The sequence below is a fragment of the Rhinolophus sinicus genome, linkage group LG05 (assembly GCF_036562045.2).
Source record: "Rhinolophus sinicus isolate RSC01 linkage group LG05, ASM3656204v1, whole genome shotgun sequence".
In the NCBI taxonomy this organism is placed as follows: Eukaryota; Metazoa; Chordata; class Mammalia; order Chiroptera; family Rhinolophidae; genus Rhinolophus; species Rhinolophus sinicus.
In genome coordinates, this window is record NC_133755.1 from 50,827,930 (window position 1) to 50,846,714 (window position 18,785).

An 18,785-nucleotide genomic window follows, 5' to 3' on the forward strand; every position below is an offset into this window, starting at 1 on the left:
AAAGCTCATAGGCTACGAAGGCAATAGAGAAAACCCAGTAAAATGGAAGGCAGTCTTTTATAATTACTAAATTTTATTTGTATTCCTTCCACAGAAAACACTAGAGAAACCTCAGGCCAAAAACACATGTTGACTTTCCACGAAAAGTGCAAAGGGTTCTTCCCATCATGTGCAACAGAGGCACAGCTATTTAAAGGTAAATTTTTATTTAAGGAATTTCACGTATTGTGATTCTTTTTACTGCCTTCGTTTGGGTCTTGACTTTCAAGACAGCCCTTCTAAAAATAATTTTTGCTCAATCCAGTTGCGATGACAGTCAGTCCTTTAATTGTTGGGACCCAATTTCTTCAAGCAATTTACTTAGGGCCACGGTTCGGGTCAGAGTAGGTGGATCTCCCTGGTTCTCAATGTCAGACACCCTCTAAACATAAGTAAGTTCAAGCCGTATTCACTCCTGAGCTATCACACCCAAGAATACTATAGATCAATGGGATATACTAATACCTAAGATAAAAAATAATGAGCCCAGTTTTAGCAGCTCTGTCTTTTAATGCCTTCCCACAGATTTAACACATAGTTCTGTGAATAAAGGAAAGCACATATTTATTCTCTGAAGTGTTTTCACCGGTGTAAGTCTACAGAAAAAGCCCCATCGGGATAGACCTCAACTGGAAGTCAGTTTTTAAAATCTCCATCAGTTTTACAAATAGTATTCTACTTGTTAGAAGCAAGTCACAAGGTCCACGCAGCCCATGTTCAAGGCAAGAGGATTATACAAGGGCATGAATACTGGGTCATCGAGGGCCATCTTGAATGATAACTGCCACACTTATTTTTCTAGATGGTGAAACTGAAACTCCATGAGGTTCAATAATTTGACCAAGGTCACTCGGATAGTAAATGGCAGAGCTGGATTCGAACTTAAGACATTCTGACCCCAAAGCTTATCTCTAGCCCTTATTTCATATATTCTTACATTCTGTTTGTCACTGTGGCTATCTCCCTCATTCAACTGCAGTCTTATTAAGAGCATGGGATACTTACGTCCCCTAAGTGACAAAAATGTTGGTGAATACATGAATCAATTAAAATAGTCTCTGTGTTGGAACTGTGCATACAGAAATTGCTAAACCACGGTTCAAAATAAAACGGAGCTATAAAACAGAGCATGGGTCAAACTGAGAAGGGAAGGTGATTGCTAGGGGGCAACCCAGATACACTGCTATCCCTATGGAGTTTTTCTAATTTATTTTTCCTTCTGTGTGAAACATAGTCTGTTTGGGTGAGCAGAGACAAATCCTGTGTATTGACAGAATTTTGACAGTAGAATAGTCAAGAATGTTCAAATGGCATTCTGAATAAAGCTAGATCCACTTCCCACCCCAACTGTATTTAACATATGTATGTATGTATGTATGTATGTATGTATGTATATTTAACCAAGGAAGTCCTAATCTGTCACTGTGCAAAAGGTAAGGAAAAAAAAAATGACAGCAGCCAAAATATTTATGCTAAGAGTTTGAAGGAGCAAAAAATTTCATGCAAATTTGGATGTTTGGGTTATTTCTTCACGTCACAATAACTGGGTTATTAATGTATTAATAAAGTATTTCCTGTAAAGGTACCATTTCTAATAACCCTAATTTTACTGGTGTATACTTTTGATATACACTTTTTCCAGGTAGTTTATTGTTCCCACTTTTAATGGGGCCTCTAAGATGCTGTCAGATACGATGTTATGTTATGGAAAGGTGACTGGCTTCCACCACTCTTACTAGTTAGGTGAGAGCTTGCTCGACTTATCACTTTCTTTACTGTACATTTAGATTTTATGTTTCTGGTCAGTCTTCTAGAAAGTATGACTGAAGACATAGTGCAGTCTCTTATATGAAGGGGAGGAAGGTAGCAGTCAAGTCCATAGTCCGTGATTGTTCGTGGTATTCCCACTCAGAGCTGGACCAAAAGTATTAACTCACTTTGCACAGCAATCATCACAAATAACTTTTTCTGAAAGTGAAATAAGATTAACAACATTTCTGAAGACATAAATTTTTAGAGTTTTCTGTTGACTAGATCAGTGCAATGTAAAATCTACCCGAGAGACCTGTCAACTAATAGTGGTATTAGCTTTTATTGTTTTCTACAGCAGCTCAGGTGTGACAGAGCAGCTACCATGTTTCCCCGAAAATAAGACCTAACTGGAAAATAAGCCCTCGCATGATTTTTCAAGATGACATCCCCTGAACATAAGCCCTAATGCGTCTTTTGGAGCAAAAATTAATATAAGACCCGGTCTTATTTCCAGGGAAACACGGTAGTTGAGCAATCCCTCCATGGCATGGGTACCTACAGATATAAATTTAGTGGCTAAGTCCTGGGGCTCTAACTATCTGACTATCCTGTTCCACTTTTTAGTTCTGTTCATTCAGTAAGGAAACTTACATAGAGTTATCACTGAGGGCCTAAGTCTTCAGAAAAATCCTATACTTATGAAAATGTTTAGATACATCTGCAAGATCCTATAAACTTGCAGGTATTACAGTATTGAGAGTTATTATTTGGAAGTTTAGTCTTTAGAGAGGTAGTGTCAAAAGTGACAAGGAATTGAAGCATTATACAACTGGTGGCTTCATGACAGTGGAACTGTGCATTTTAAAAAAATTTCAATCATCAGAGAGGCATTTTTTTCTGAAACTTTTGCTGAAGTGTCCAGATTTTTATTACTGTTTATAGGATTAGGCAGGTCATTTGTTGTTGTCAAGTGGCATTTGCAATTGGTGAGCAAGACTCCTTTAGCTGTAAAATTATGCTAATCTCGCCAAGACATTCATTTCTCAACTCTTTGCTGACAGTACACAAGTTATCATATAGCCTGCATGGGAGTGTGAGGTACAGTTCTATTTTCAGCTCACCCTCTGGCTGGCTCTATAACCTTGGGAAAATCACTTCTAGGCCTCGTGCCATAGACCTGCCATCTGGTAAATTAGGGCTGGTTAGTAACCCTCCTCTGGCTAGGTCAGTGGAAGTCACCAGTTCTGGAGTTGGGCAATTAAGAATGTCAGCATGGTCACTGAGAATCATTTACATATTAATTCTTTTGAATTTTTCTCACGGAGCTGCTTTCTTGATGTTTGATCATGCTTTTGCTCTAACAACACTTCAACATAGAAAATATAGGAGAACTTTTCTTATTTGGAAAACCTAACTCCATTCCTTGCAAGCCTACTGCTAAGAGAGAATGAGTATAAATTTTGCCATCTTGCACATTCATTTCCATCCTCCCCTAGATATTATCCAGGTGTACCTGAACATCGCGTTCATTGAATTTTGCCATGGCAGGGGCTTAGCTAGGATCCATTCCTTGTTTTAGTCAGGGGATGGGGATCATCAATATTGTTAGAACAAATGAGAATTTAAAAAAACCAATTCATCCATTTAAGCCTCTCATAAACTTAAAACACCTACATTTCGTTCATGTTATTTTCTTATTCTTATGTAAGGCTACAGCCTCCCTTCCTTTGTAATACAAGTAAGATTGTCCCAAACATCTAATTTGGATGTTTAGAGCCATTTCCAAGGTTACCAATAATTTGCAGGGCTTTCTTTACCCTCTGCCCCGAGACCCTGCATCCATGGGTGCTGTCTTTTCACTGTTCCAACTGCCTCAACTTCAGCCTCTTCCTCAGTTTCCACAAAACCCCATTTACACAAAGCTTTAAAAGTGAGATTTGAAGATTTGAGAAAACAACTTACAATTTTATATTAGACATTCCTGTTCTTTATTTTTTTAAATTCAAGTTTATTGGGGTGACAAATGTTAGTAAAGTTACATAGATCTCAGGTGTACAATTCTGTAATACATCATCTCTATATATTACATTGTGTGTTCACCACGCAGAGTCAGTTCTTTTTCCATCACCATATATTTGATCCCCTTTACCCTCATCTACCACTCCCAACACTTCTGTTCTTTAAAATGTCCTTTCCCTGCACTGGATCACCAGATTTCCCAGTAGCCCTTCACTGTATGCAACAACCCAGACTTCTCTTAACTGCTGTCTCCCATCCCTTCCTTGCTTGACCCATCTTTTCTCACCTCTTTCTTAGGAGCAGACATAAATTTCTCCCACTTGTTCATGTACAGCAGCTTTTCTTGTGTTTCTAGGACTTCTGCTCATATCCATTTTTTCAGAGTCTCACCTTATACCTGAAACAACTTATCAGGGTATTTTCCCAAACAACGACAGTTTGTCTCCCCCCCCCAAGAGTAATCCTGGTACCATTTAATACTAAATTTCTTCCTAATTATCCTCAACAATGTACATTTATTTAAGTACACTCATCAGCATTTATAAACTAATTTGAATTCTACTTTTCTCATTCTTTTGCATGTACTTTCCCATTTATTAATGCAGGTCAGGTTTGCTACTTTAATAAACACCCTCTCAATTATCAAATATTTGAGTTATTTCCAGTTATATTTTGTTTTGTATTATGAATAGTGCTGTCATAAACATTTGGTGAAAACTGATCTTTCTCACTTGGATTATTTTGAAGGAATATATTCCAAAAGTGGATTGTGGGACAAACATGAACAATTTCACGTATCTTTTGCTTTGCCTCAATACTTTCAAAAACAGTTGTCTGAATAATGTTATCAGCTTATGAATTTAGCCATTTTTCTTAGCTCTGCCAATATTCTCTTTTGTGATTTTTTTTTTTTTTTTTTTTTTTATTGGGGAAGGGAAACAGGACTTTATTGGGGAACAGTGTGCACTTCCAGGACTTTTTCTCCAAGTCAAGTTGTTGTCCTTTCAATCTTAGTTGTGGAGGGTTCTGTTCAGCTTCAAGTTGTTGTTCTTTCAGTCTTAGTTGTGGAGGGCGCAGCTCAGCTCCAGGTCCAGTTGCCGTTGCCAGTTGCAGGGGGCGCTGCCCACCATCCCTTGCGGGACTCGAGGAACCGAACTGGCAACCTTGTGGGTTGAGAGCCCACTGGCCCATGTGGAAATCGAACCGGCAGCCTTCGGAGTTAGGAGAACGGAGCTCCAACCACCCGAGCCACCAGGCCGGCCCTCTTTTGTGATTTTTAATTAGCCTTGAAGCAAGGCTAATCGTTTCCCCAAGATTTACTTTTCTGAGTTTCTTCATGTTTGAGATATTTGGTCATATACTTTGACCTCTTGTCCAGTGAAGTCTGGGTATTAATTTTTTTAATACCTTTACTGAGATATAATTCACATAACATACAATTCATCCATTGAAAGTGTACAATTCAATGAATTTTAGTATAGTCACAGAGCTGTGCAACCATCACTTCAATACATTTTAGAACATTTAATTATCCCAAAAAGAAACACTGTACCCCCTGCATTTACACTCAATCCCTCCATCATATCGCCAGCCTTAGGCAACCACTAATCTTTCGTTAGATTTGCCTATTCTGGACATTTCGTACAAATAGAACCATATAATGTGTGGTCCTCAGTCACTGGCCTCTTCCACTTACCATAATATTTTCAAGGTTCATCCATGTTGTAGCATGTATCTTCATTCCTTTTTATTGCTGAATAATATTCAATTATATGGGTTTATCACATTTGTTTATCCATTAATCAGTTGATGGGAATGTGGGTTTTCTTTTTTTTTTTTATTATAAATGTTGCTATAAACATTCATGTACAAATTTTTGTGTGGACATATGTTTTGGGATTTATATGTAGGAGTGGAATCGCTGGGTCATATGGTAACTCTAGGTTTGACTGTTTGAGGAGCTATCAGACTGTTTTCCACAGTGGCTGCACCATTTTACATTCCCACCAGCAGAGTATGAGGGTTCTAATTTCTCCACATTCCTGCTGCACCAGTTTGCTAGGGCTGCCAAAACAAAATACCACAGCCTGGTTGGCTCAAAGAACAGAATTTATTTTCTTACAGTTCTGGAGGCTGGAAGTCCCAGATCAAAGTGTCAGCAGGTTAGGTTTCTCCTGAAGTTTCTCTCCTTGGCTTGCAAATAGTCACATTTTCGCTGTGTCCTCACATAACCTTTTCTATGTGTGTGCATATCCCTGGTATCTCTTCCTCTTTTCATAAGGACACCAGTCATATTAGATTAGGGCGCCACCCTTATGACCTCATTTCATCTAATTACCTCTCTAAAGGTCCTATCTCCAAATAGTCACATTGGGGGTAGGGCTTCAGTATGTGAATTTGGGGTAACACAATTCAGTTCATAACACTTGCCAACTGCTACAGACTAAAATTCATATGTTGAAATCTAATCCACAACGTGATGATATTTGGAGGCGGGACATTTGGGAGGTGATCAGATCATAAAGATGGAGCCGTCATGAATGGAATTGTGCCCTTTAAAAGAGACCCCAGGGCTCCCTTACCCCCTCTGTCATGTGGGGAGAAGACAGTCATTTTTGAACCAGGAAGCTGGTCCTGATCAGACACTGAATCTGCCCAGTGCCTTGATCTTGGACTTCCTAGACTCCAGAACCGTGAGAAATAAATGTTTGCTGTTTTGGCCACCCAAGTTATGGTGTTTTTGTCATAGCAACCTAAACGGCTTAAGACATCAACACTTGTTAATATCTGTCTTTTTGATTATAGCCATTCTGCTGGGTATAAAGTGGTATCTAGTTGTGGTCTTGATTTTCATTTCCGTGATAGCTACTGACACTGAACATCATTTCATGTACTTAGTGGTCATTTGTATGTCTTCTTTGGAGAACTGCCAATTCATATGCTTTGGCCTGATTTATTTATTTGTTATAACATATATTATTTTTATTGTAGAGTATCTGCATATAGATGAATCATATAGATAGATATCAAGCATACTAGAAGCAAACATGGGAGAATTCTTCTAAATTTGGGGGTAGTGACAGCTTTTCTAGGATTAAAAAAACCTAGAAACTAAAATAAAAATCAATTAATGAGACTGTATGAAAATAAAAAATAATTCATTGTAAAAAATACAATAAACACAAAAGACAAGGTGGGTAAAAGATAAGTAATTTATTCACAATGGCCTGACACACACACACACACACACACACACACACAGAATATCTCCGAAAGGATATGCAAGAAATTAGTTAACAGTGGTAGTCTAAAGAGTAACAAAACTGGGGGCAGTGGATGATGAAGACTTTCTTTTCATTACATATCATGTATTTTTGGCGCTACTGAAATTTTTACCTATGTCACACATATTAGCCGTCTTTAAGGGGGAAAAAAGATAATGACATGTGGACTGTTCTCCATTGAATCACGGCCACTAGAATTCCTGGGTAACAAGACTTTTAGTTCTCCCCTGGACGAAACTGCCACCACACTCCCCAACCCCCCCCCCACTGCAAAACATACGACTTTTTACATTGGAATGTGCCTTATGTGGGCTCCTGTCGTTACCTATTTCCTTATCTGAGCCTCCACCCGACTGACTGGGAGATCCTCAAAAGTAGGGGATGTCTCTCATTCTCGTGTCCCTAAGCACTGTGGCTGGCTCTCAATAGGGGTTCTATTATATAAAAAAGGAAAGATAGAGACCCCGAAGAATCAGAAGTGCTCTGAAAGTCTTAGACTCTCCGGGATGTTTTATTTGCAAAAACTGCAACATCCCCTCCGACTCCTCACCCACCTGAAACACACGTCTCAAATCCCGGCGACGCCGCACCCAGGACTGCTCTCGCTGAAGGGCGAGGAGCGCTGAGCCCGCGGCGTTGATGGCCCGCAGGACTTGCTCCAGTCCCGCTCCGCCCCGCCCCCGGCTTCCCGCGCTCCGTGCGCATTGGCCGTCCTTGGGAGTGGGCGGGGCCCGCTGCGCACAGCCGGGCGCCCTGGGGCCCAAGGGACCGCGAGCGCGGAGCGCCGGGAGCTGCGCGGATTCTGTTCGCGGGCGGCTGGCGATGCCCCGGGACCGCGTTCCTGCCGGGGCTACAACCCGGGCGGCAGCCGGGGCCACGGCGCCGAGCTCCGTCTCCGGGACGGCCGCGGTGGCGCGAGCTACCGACCCTCTGAAGCGGTGAGCGCTTCCTTTGCCCCTGGTCCCCGCCCTGGTGGGTGCTTAGGAGCAATTGGCGGCGGGTGGGCGAGCCGGCAGGGTCCGCGCCCCGGCATCCTTGCGTCGCGTGGTTCGGGGCCAGATCATCTCCCGCTCCCGGCCCTCCCGTGACTGTCACTCCCCCATCGGTTGGTCTGGAGCGCTAAGCGAGTTGTGTGTGCGGAGGCGCCCTCTGGTCAGCGAGCAGCTGCGGAACGCCTCGCCGACACTTGTTGCTCGGCTTCGCGGTACCAGCAACTCATCTCCGGATCTGGGCAGGCTCGGTGGACGCTGCGCGGTGCGGGCAGGTCTTGGGAGATCACGATTAAGTCAAGTATCATTTGTACAGCAGGGTGGTTGGGGCGGGGGGTAGTGATGAGCTGTCGCCAGATGCCTCGTGTTCACTTCCAAGGCGGTGAAATAGCTCCGACGAACGTGAGATCTTTTTAAAGATTGCTCTTAAAAAAAAAAAAAAAAAAAAAAAGACACTGTAGAATTGCATAATATGCTGTATCTCATCCAAAAATAGTTTTTGATGTCAGGGTAGTCATTTGAATGCAACACTGACACTTTTGTTTCCTAAATAAGTTTTGAACTTGCTTATTTTAGAGTAGTAGATTTATTTCATTAAAGGAATTCTCAAAGAACAGAAAGATAAAAGAAACCACGCGTAGTGTCTTGGCTCATCAATTTTGAGGGATTTCTACCCCCCGCCCCCGTCCCGGTTTGCTTGGGTTTGCTTTCACAACTGCATACCCAGGTTCCAGATTTTGGAATGGTGCACCCCCAGTCCCACCCGGCTGGACAGCCGGGGGAAAATCGGCCACGCCCCGGAGCCCCGCTGCGCTTGCAGACTCCGCCTGCAGACTTGACGCTGTCCGGAGTTCATTGCAGCGATTTGCCTGTTCCAAGAGTTCCCAGGAAGCTGAGCTGCATACTTGTTAAGACACTGCTCACGTCTCAGTCTGGGGACACTTCGTAGCAGCAGTAGCTCTTTCTTTTCACCCTTGTGGCCTGAGTTCTTTCGCTGGAGCAGGCTGAACGGACGCTTAGAATTGAAGTGAATTGCTCTCCCAATCTTTGTGGCGTTTATTTCGAGTTGATGGGAGCCGGGAGTGGAGAGAATAATAGACGTTTTGCAGAACGGAACGCTGTAGTGTTGTGTCACACTTCTTGGCGCTGGTTTCAAGGTCCAAATTCTGGTGACGTTGTTTCAGCCTACTTTGCCGTTTCCCAAGCCCCCGTGGGTTAGTTTGAGTCAAAAAGGACTGCCTATCTTATCCCGTAAGGGTTAGGAAAAGGGATTGCTGGCTTGAGAAAAAGATGCTGGAATTTAGCGTGCAAACTTCCAAGGACCAGAAGATTATGGAGTTTTGTTTTGTTTTTTTAAATGAGGGCATAGTGGAGACTGTAGAATACTGTAATTATTTATCTTACTAGGGGGTTGGGAAATAGAAAAGCCGCTCTCTTTTATTCAGTGGGTAGGAAAAGTAAGTACCTCAAATGCACCCTTTAAAATTGCTAATGCTGCTGTGAATTCTCTTGTAAAGTCACAAAGCACCTTTATCTTTCCTGTAAATATATTTTTGCATATGCTTGCAGGACTTGGGTAGTGCTTTGCTGTCCCTAGTTTTCAGAATTCTTGGTGACTTCTGATTTGAACTCCAAGAAGTGTATTTTAGGGAGGGGAGGGAGCTATAAAATGTAGTAATTCTTTTCCGTATGCTTCTGGGGACGTTTCGTGGTGGCCAAGAAAATTCGTTTAATACTGGTCTAGGAGAATAGAATAGTTTAAAGAATTTGTTGGGGGTTGCTCTTTTTTAAAAAAGTTACATCATTTTCATTATGGTTTCTAGAATTGTATAATGTACTGTATCTTATCCAAAAATATTTTTTAATGTCAGGGTAATTTGAATGCAATACTGACACTTGTTTTGTTTTTTTTAAAGATTTTATTGGCGAAGGGGATCAGGACTTTATTGGGTAATAGTGTGTACTTCCAGGACTTTTTTCCAAGTCAAGGTGTTGTCCTTTCAATCTTAGTTGTGGAGGGTGCCGTTCAGCTTCAGATTGTTGTCCTTTTAGTGTTAGTTGTGGAGGGCGCAGCTCAGCTCCAGATCCAGTTGCCGTTTCTGGTTGCAGGGGGCACAGCCCACCATCCCTTGCGGGACTCGAGGAGTTGAACCAGCAACCTTGTGGTTGAGAGCCCACTGGCCCATGTGGGAATCGAACCTGCAGCCTTCGGAGTTAGGAGCATGGAGCTCTAACTGCCTGAGCCACCGGGCCAGCCCGACACTTGTTTCTTAAATAAGTTTTGAGCTTTCTTATTTTATGGTAATAATGCTATCTTTCATTAAAGAAATTTTACAAAATACAGATAAATAAAAGAAAAAAATGTATGTTGTTTGAATCATCGACTTTGAAAGACTATTTTTTCCCAATTTACTTAGGTCTGCTTTCACCCACAACTACATACCCAGCTTCCAAATTTGAAATGGTGTTAATAGTGTTGAATATTCTATTTCCAGGAGTGGGGGGCTTATAGGTTGTATTAAAATTTTAATTTTTCTCCATTGAAATGTCAGCACAAGCAAAGACTATTTTGGCATTTTTTTCATTCAAGAAAGGGATGTGCTTTAATAGTTTTTAAAATTAATTTCAGGTATACAAAACAATGTAATAGTTAGACATTTACACCCCTCACAAAGTGCTAAACCCCCTCCCCCAATCTACTACCCCTGTTAAAATTCTGTTGACTCTATTCCCTATGCTATATACCCCAAACCTTGTGACCATATATATTATTAAATTATAGTTGACATTGTCATAATTTTGAGTATTATAACTGCTAACATTGAATACTATACTTTTTCTAATGTCATTAAGTTGGAAGCTTTTGAGAATTTGAGTCTGTCATCTCTCAGTGACATGTCATTGCTAAAAGAGCTCTTTTTCTTCTTTCTCTGCAGCTGTGGTTTCGATACCAAGGTTTGTCGCCCTCTTTTTTGACGTTTTGACATGTTACATGTGCAAAATTTTGCAGTGTGAGATTTGGGGACTCACTGGGGTACCTGAACCTCACAAATGGAATCAGTAAAGCATCCTCTAAGTACTTTCCCCTAAGTATTTTATATTTACTTTCCAACTAACAGTTAATTAGGTTTTTGGAGGGCATTTTGCCCACACTCATTAAAATTCTTGAATTTTTAAATACATTTTGCCCCAGCAATTCCGCTTCTAGGAATTTATTCTAAGGAAATAATAATGGATATGTACACAGGGTTAGTTACTGGGATGGTTTGTTGCAATTTTGTTTATGATGATGAAACTTTGGAAACAATGTCTCTATGTAGGGAAATGGTAAAATTGATAAAATAAATTAAATGATAGAATAGATATGATGTAATAATTCATAATATATTTATATATTAATCCATATGTTAATATAATGTAAACTTATGAAGAAATTTGAGAAAATTAAAAGATGGTCATAATACAATATCAGGGTAAAAAAACACAAATTCTTAAAAAAGTCTAATGTTTCCATTTTGGTTAACAGAAGTACAAAAAGATCTGAAGTGTAGTAAAGATTATGCTTAATCTAATATTCAGGCTTGGCACTTTGAGAGGAATTCTCGTACATAGCAAAGTTTAAAAACCCTTGAACTACACTGAAAGAAGGAAAAAAAAACAAGCAGGCAATATTCACGTATCTAGGCATTGAAACCACTCTGCCTTTGACATCATTGAATTCCTAGAAATGAATGGGGAGTTTTCAAGTGTCCCTGCTTATCCACAGGCTTACTCCTTTCTTTTTTTTTGAACCTTTATAATCTTAATACAGGTTAATAGACTTTCTGTTGTGAAGATTGAAAGACTGACAGTTAGATTCTCAAATTGGCATGTAAGCATGCAGGTTCAGGATGTGGCTATGTGATTGCACTGTACATCAAAATGTTAAAAGTACTGTATTTCCCTGAAAAGAAGACCGGGTCTTATATTAATTTTTTTCTCCAAATAGACGCATTAGGGCTTATATTTAGGGGACATCATCCTGAAAAATCATGCTTATTTTCCGGTTAGGTCTTATTTTTGGGGGAATGTTATCTCTGCAAAGATGAGAGTTAGGGGTATTGATTATTTTCATAACTTCTCAAAGTTTTGAAGATAGTTATATTTTAATTTGGTCCCAAAATGAAGAAGTAAGGCTTAAAATTAAAAAAAAAATTTTTTTTGAGTAGGCAACAATTTCACAGGGTTAAAAATCAAGAAGTAAAGAAAGTGTACAATGGAAAAAATCTTCCTCTTTCCCCCTTTGCTCATCTCCTCAATTTCCTTTGGTCCAATTCGCCTGCCCTGGGTAATTGTTATTACTAGTTTATTGCTTCTCCTTCCAGAGATACTTGATGCATATCTGAGCCAAAACAGACACAGTATACATTTTCCCCCTCTTGGCTGTACTTGCAGTTTTCTTCTGTGGCTTTTTCCATGTGACAGTGAAGCATAGAGATCTTTCCATATCAGTACATAGAGAGTGTCCTCAACAAAAGTTTTTTTTCTAAGAAGTGATTAGTACAGAAAGAGAATATAAACAGAAGATAGATTTTGATCAAAACACTGAAGAGACAATTAAAAGAAGAGCTTTCTTTATGGTTGGGGTGTTAAGTATAAGACGCCTCGCTAAGTGAAGTGGAGATCACTTAGAGTACTTAAACCTAATGTAAGGGGTTGTAAAACCTTCCAGTTTATTAATCATTAAATTGTTATTTTTTAAATTTTACTTTAAAATCAAAGTAATATTCATCATTGAAAAAAGAAAGCAGGTCTTAAAAATTTACCACAAAAATATGACACACAAGTTCATTCCTCTGTAGTCCTTATTTCTTTCTTTGGAAGCAACTACTTTCAACTCTTAACTTTTTCTTCTAGTATTTACCTCTGTCTTTTAAAAAGTATACTTTATAACTACTTCTTAACTTCAGTGTTAGATATTACTTATTGACTTTTTTGATAAATTGAGAGTGGATAAAGTAAGGTGAGGATTTAATTCCTTTTCTCTTCCTATTCTACTTCCACGTCTTCCATAATTTCAGTTGAGATTTAGGTAAATCAGTAGTTAGCTTTTATTTATATTATTATGATTAGGTAAATATGATTAGCCTTTGAGCCAGAGGATAAACTTAAGACTGTTTCTTTCATTTACCTAATTTTCTATCAGCATATGGTTATTTTTTCCAAATGCTCAAACAAATGCAAGTATCTATCAATTTCATTTTTCTTTAACACTTTCTTCCTGTAGATCTCATTCTTCATACTCTAATCTGGTCTGGTTCTAGGTTTGCATCAACTTGAAGATTAGTATCTTTAAAGAGATAAGGAAAGAGATTGCACCCGTAAAATAAGAATTGGGTGCTATGGAAACAATCAGAGAACAAGAATGTTTTCTAGGAAACTAAAAATATGCTAGCCAAATTGTAATTCTGAATGGAAGAACTGCAAGATAAAATTCTCTAGGTTTTGTGCACAGCCGATGTCATGGGACTTCACATCTCTCTCGGTTTGGATCCTGTTACCTAGATGCTGGTTTGGATTACTGAATAATTTTGGTAAAGTACTTATTCAAGTTACTGTCTAAGAGAAGATACATTTTCTAAGTCATTGCTTGTCTCAGAAATGTCTTTATTCTATCCTTACACTTGAATTGTAGTTTGGTTGAATATAGAAGTCTAGGTTTTTCCTCAGAATTTTTAAGATGTAATTTTAGTGTGTCTGTTGTCATTATTACTGTTAAGAAATCTGATATCATTAAGTTTCATATATCTTTATTTATGGGCTGTTTTTACTTTCTGAAAGCTTCTTAGAATCTTCTCTCTGGCATTCTGAAATTTTATGATTATATAACCTTGATGTGATTATTTTTTTTCACTCATTGTGCTCTGCATTTGTTGAGAGCCCTTTCAACCTGAGGCCACTCTCCCCTCCCTCCCTCCCCAGTCTGGTGAAATTTACTTTAATGATTTCTTCCTTTCCATTTATTCTGCTCTCTCTTTTTCTTTAGTTGGGTTTTGGATCTCCTGGATTGATCTTTTAATTTTCTTGTCTTCTCTCTTCTGTTTTTCATCTCTTTCTTTTTTTCTCAACTTCTCTGGACAAGTTTTTCAGCTTTATTTTCTAGCCCTTCTATTCTAAATTTCATTTTATCATATTTTTAATTTTATAGAGCTCTTGTTCTCTGCTTTTTTCCATAGCATCTTCTTATGAATGCAATATATTTTCTTATCTTTTTAAAGATATTAATTGTAGTTTTATTTTTGGACTTTGCATTTGCTTTTTTCATTATTTCTGCCATTTGCAGTCCTTTTTTCCTCTTTGGCTTTTCAGTTTCTTTAGGGAGAAGCCTCCAGTCCTTTGCATTGTGGGCTATAATCTTGGATTGTCCTCCTTCTGGGAGCAGGGCCAATGAATGGGAGTGTGTCTAGAGTCCCAAGACCACCTCCAGGTCCAGTGATTTGCTAGGAGGACTCATAGAACTCAGCATATAGTCGTACTCACAGCTATGATTTATTACAGTGAAAGGATACAAAGCAAAATCAGCAAAGGGGAAATGTACATGGGGCGAAGCCCAGAGGAAACCAGATGCAAGTTTCCAAGAGTTCTTTCCCCGTGGAGTCACACAGTATGCGCTTAGTTCCTCCGGCATTGAATTGTGACAACATGTGTGAAGTGTTGTCTATCAGGACAGCTCATTAGAGACTCAGTGCCCAAGGTTTTTATTGAGGTCTGCTCACATCGGTACCCTCTGCCTAGCCTGCACCAAAATTCCAAACTGCCAGAGGAAAACAGGTGTTTAGCACAAACCACATTATTTGTTCAGACTATGTTTAGGCACGTTAAACCACTCTTGTGAGTTAGGGAATGGTGGGAACCTTCCTGAAATCAGAGTTCACAAGCGAAAGCCAAGAGCTAACCCTGCAAGTAGGCCTCTTAAAGGATAGCAGTCTCAGGCCTACGTATTATGTTAATTCTTTTCTGTGCATACACTGACTGAGATCCCATAGTTTAATATGTAGGCTTTCAGTTAACCTCATTAGTATTATTGGTTCATAAACATCTGGTCATCACCAAAGCAAAGGGTCAGGACCAGCTCCCTCCTAGTGCACACACCCATGCACACTCAGCTTGCTCTGGAAGTGGAGGTGGCAATGCCAGGACTGTAGTGCAGAGCTGTGTAAAGTACTAAGCAGGGAGGCACCATGTACAAAGGCTGCAATGTGAATGGCACCCTCTGAAGGAGTGCAGTGCAGTGCAGTGGCCCAGAGTGCTTCAGAGCTCCAGGATTTGCATCCCTGTTCGTGTAATTCTACAGTCTGTTTTTTAGCATGTTTCCCGGAAAATAAGACCTAGCCGGACAATCAGCTCTAGTGCTTCTTTTGGAGCAAAAATTAATATAAGATCCGGTCTTATTTTACTATAATATAAGACCGGGTATAATATAATATAGTATAGTATAGTATAGTATAGTATAGTATAGTATAGTATAATACCATACCGGGTCTTATATTAATTTTTGCTCCAAAAGACACATTAGAGCTGATTGTCCAGCTAGCTTTTATTTTCAGGGAAACAGGGTACTTTGGTTAAGATCACCCAATCAATCCCTCTTGTCCTATATACCTGGGTGCCAAAAAAATGTATACAAGTGGACACTGGTCAATGCTGCTCAAGCAGTAGTTCGCTGTAATCAGAAGTGTCTGGACGCTGATGGTAACCATTTTGAGCATCTCTTGTAATTGCAGAAGTCAAATGTGACTTGTATTCGTCTTTGTTTATTGGTATATATTATTACAATTTTAATACAGTTTTCCTTTCTTAAAATGTATGTCCATTTTTTGGGGCACCCTCTGTATATGCGATGTTGAAGGATAATTTTAAAAAATGGGTAAAATCATGATTCTCATATAGATATAAAATGAACAAGTGTTGAAGATTTTATTCAACTCAATTAAATGAAGGAACTGGTAAGATGTTACAACTAGTTCAAAGAGAGAATCCAAAGAACAGACATATTTACAGATCAGGAATATTGAAACGAATGTGTAAATGAAAGCAGAGCTGGCCTTTTCCACAGCAGAGGGGAGTCCACTGAACTTCCATCAGTCAGAATTTGCCTTCCTAGAGGTTAAGAGTTACTGTGCTTCAACTATCAGTTTTCATCAGTAGAAACCAATAAAGTGAAATAGCCCAACAGCAATGAAAGGCTAGGATCAGATCATCTGGAAGAGTGTGATCTAAACAAAGCATAGTTTTTCCTTGAAGCACACATTTTCTTCTACAAAACTCATCGAGCAAAATTTAGATTTTAATTTGCCTGCCCATGTAAAAGTATCTATATGAAAATCATGGTTGACAGAGAAGTTACATTTAACATTGAAATGAATACATTTATATTCTGGGTTTGTTTTGTTAGCTAGGTATTGTTTAAGCAAGTTGTTTAGGTTTATAAGGCTAGCCAGTGATGTGCTAAATAGATAATTTAGAATGCTGCTCACTTTGGTCCCAGAGTGGTTTCCCTACCAATAACTGACAGTGGCTGGCAATTTTTTAAAGTTCAACAGACTTGAACTTGGAGGGCATCAAAATAAGTAAGCCTCAGTCCTGTATTCTCATTGGAGAGACAGCTTTGTACATAGTGAACCATTGTACCGTGTGGTGGCAATAGTGTGATGTAGAATCACAAAGGAGGTAGCAATGAGTTCTGGCCAGGGAGTTAACATTTCATCAGGGCTGTCTACATGAGAATGTCCGAACTTGTAGAAAATTTTTATAAAATTTAACTTGAGCCAAACAGGATATGCCTGGAAGCAAGATCTCAGCAGACTGAGGAAAATGCTTCTCGGAATGGTAGTCTGCAGCTTCTTTAATGCATTTTGATTTAAGGAGGGAAGATGACATAAAGGTGGGAGAAAACAAAGCAGGAATTGCATTACAGAATAGTTAACCAAATTATGTACTCTCGGGGTGGTTTTGATTCAGAGGCATTTCAAAGATGCAGAAGCAATGCTTAAGGCAAAGAATAGAGCCTTTTTTTTTTGCTGAAGAAGTTAGATGCCTGGGGCGTGACTACCCACCTTGACTTGCCCAGTTAGGAATTTATGATCAGATTACCCTGTGATATTACTTTCTGTAGAACCCCTTTTTCATCCACAGGGACTTGGAGGGCAACTAGAATTTAACCAGAATGATTTTTCCAGTTACATAAATATGGGAACTTCTGAGTATGCTTGCAAATGGAAAGCCAATCTCCTAGATGATCCCCAGACCTAGCCTCCTGGTAGCCATACCTCTGTGTAGGCCCCTCCCACATTGTATCAGAATTGGACTGTACAGGAGGTAAAAGTAGCAATGTGTGTAGATTCCAAGGCTTGGTCATAAAAGACATTGCTGCCTCCACCTTGGTATCTTGGCTTGCTTGTTCTGAGGGAAACCAACTGTCATGTTGTGGGAACACTCAGGTAGCCCTATGAAGAGGCTCAAATGGGAAGAAATGGAATTTAATCTGGGCCAATGACCACCTACCTAGAGAGTATATCTTCTAGCTTCCTTGGTAGCTAGGTTTATTTTTGTGACTAAGTTCTTGGGAACAGCAGAGATGTGTACAATTTCTGGCACTTGCCTTTAAAACAGAGTTTCTCAATCTTTTTACTGTCACTCCCATTAGGAATATTTTTAGATATTTTTTTCCTAGTTGCCCCCATGAATTTTTAATACCTCAGATATTTTATATATCTGTATACACTGTATGTGAATATCTGTGCTTCAGCCATAAAAAGAGTAAAATTCTTTTGCTCTCTTGTGGGTAATGTTGTCCCTGTTGAGAATGCATGCTTTTAAAAAGGGACTGGGTTTGCTCTCGCTTTCTTCCTTCATGTGAGCTGGAAGGCAGAATAGTGCAATGAGCTAACTTCAACTGGGCAGACAAAAGGAGAATGCAAGCAACAAGATAGAAGGAATCTGGAGGCTTACGTATAGGTTCACAGAACAAAGCTACTAGCCTATGTCTAGACAGTTAATTGAGAAAGAAACATTCTTTGATCTTCTTTAAGCCATCTTATTTTAGGGCCTTTGTTGCAGAAGCTTAGCCTGTATTCTAACAAGTATGCATCCTAGATCTTCAAAATTGCTTAGAAATTTTAAATATGTGTTCTGTGAGTTCCATGTCACCCTGGTCTGTCTACCTATGAGTATAGAAGTGATTTTTACCTTTCTGCCATCTGCAGACACTGTATGATTATCAGTACTGTGAATTGTGTAAGTATTAACATTATTCGATCCAGAATTTGGGCATATCTAGGTGATACCGCAATCATTGAACCAAGGACTTACCATGCTTTATCTCATTGCATGTACTGCTAGTTTGCTGTAGTTTTGTTGGTTTATTAACCTTTAGTTTTAAACCAGTAGAGTATACTGACTAAGAGCACACATAGGATCTTCTGTAAATTCAGTTCCCTCATCTGTAAAATTGGTAACCTACCTCCCAAGGTTTTATGAGGATTAAACAAGATAATGCTAGTAAATGATTGAGCGTATTACATAATTTGTACTGTGTCAATAAATAGTCATTACTTTTATTACAGGGAATAATTTAAGGTACATTTCAGAAACTTGGAAAGGTAATATTTAAGAATTGAATTCAAAACTTCAATAAAACCATAATATAAACAAATAAAAAAGG

At 39.2% G+C, this 18,785-nt stretch overlaps 1 protein-coding gene and 1 non-coding gene across 4 annotated transcripts in view; one reads left to right on the plus strand and one right to left on the minus strand.

Annotated features, from left to right (window-relative positions):
- Nucleotides 1-538: 538 nt before the first annotated feature.
- Nucleotides 539-669, minus strand: LOC141571979 (small nucleolar RNA SNORA18). The gene has a single exon (XR_012497013.1). It is a non-coding gene; the product is annotated as a small nucleolar RNA SNORA18 (small nucleolar RNA).
- A 7,196-nt stretch (nt 670-7,865) lies between these two features.
- The window catches only part of ZNF638 (zinc finger protein 638), a 113,162-nt gene continuing 102,242 nt past the window's right edge, over nt 7,866-18,785 (plus strand). For all 3 annotated transcript variants that reach the window (XM_074332145.1, XM_019718798.2, XM_074332146.1), the window contains exon 1: nt 7,866-8,032. In XM_074332145.1, the coding sequence (XP_074188246.1) occupies nt 7,917-8,032 (116 nt within the window). In that variant the 5' untranslated portion in view covers nt 7,866-7,916. The remainder of the gene's footprint in view (nt 8,033-18,785) is intronic.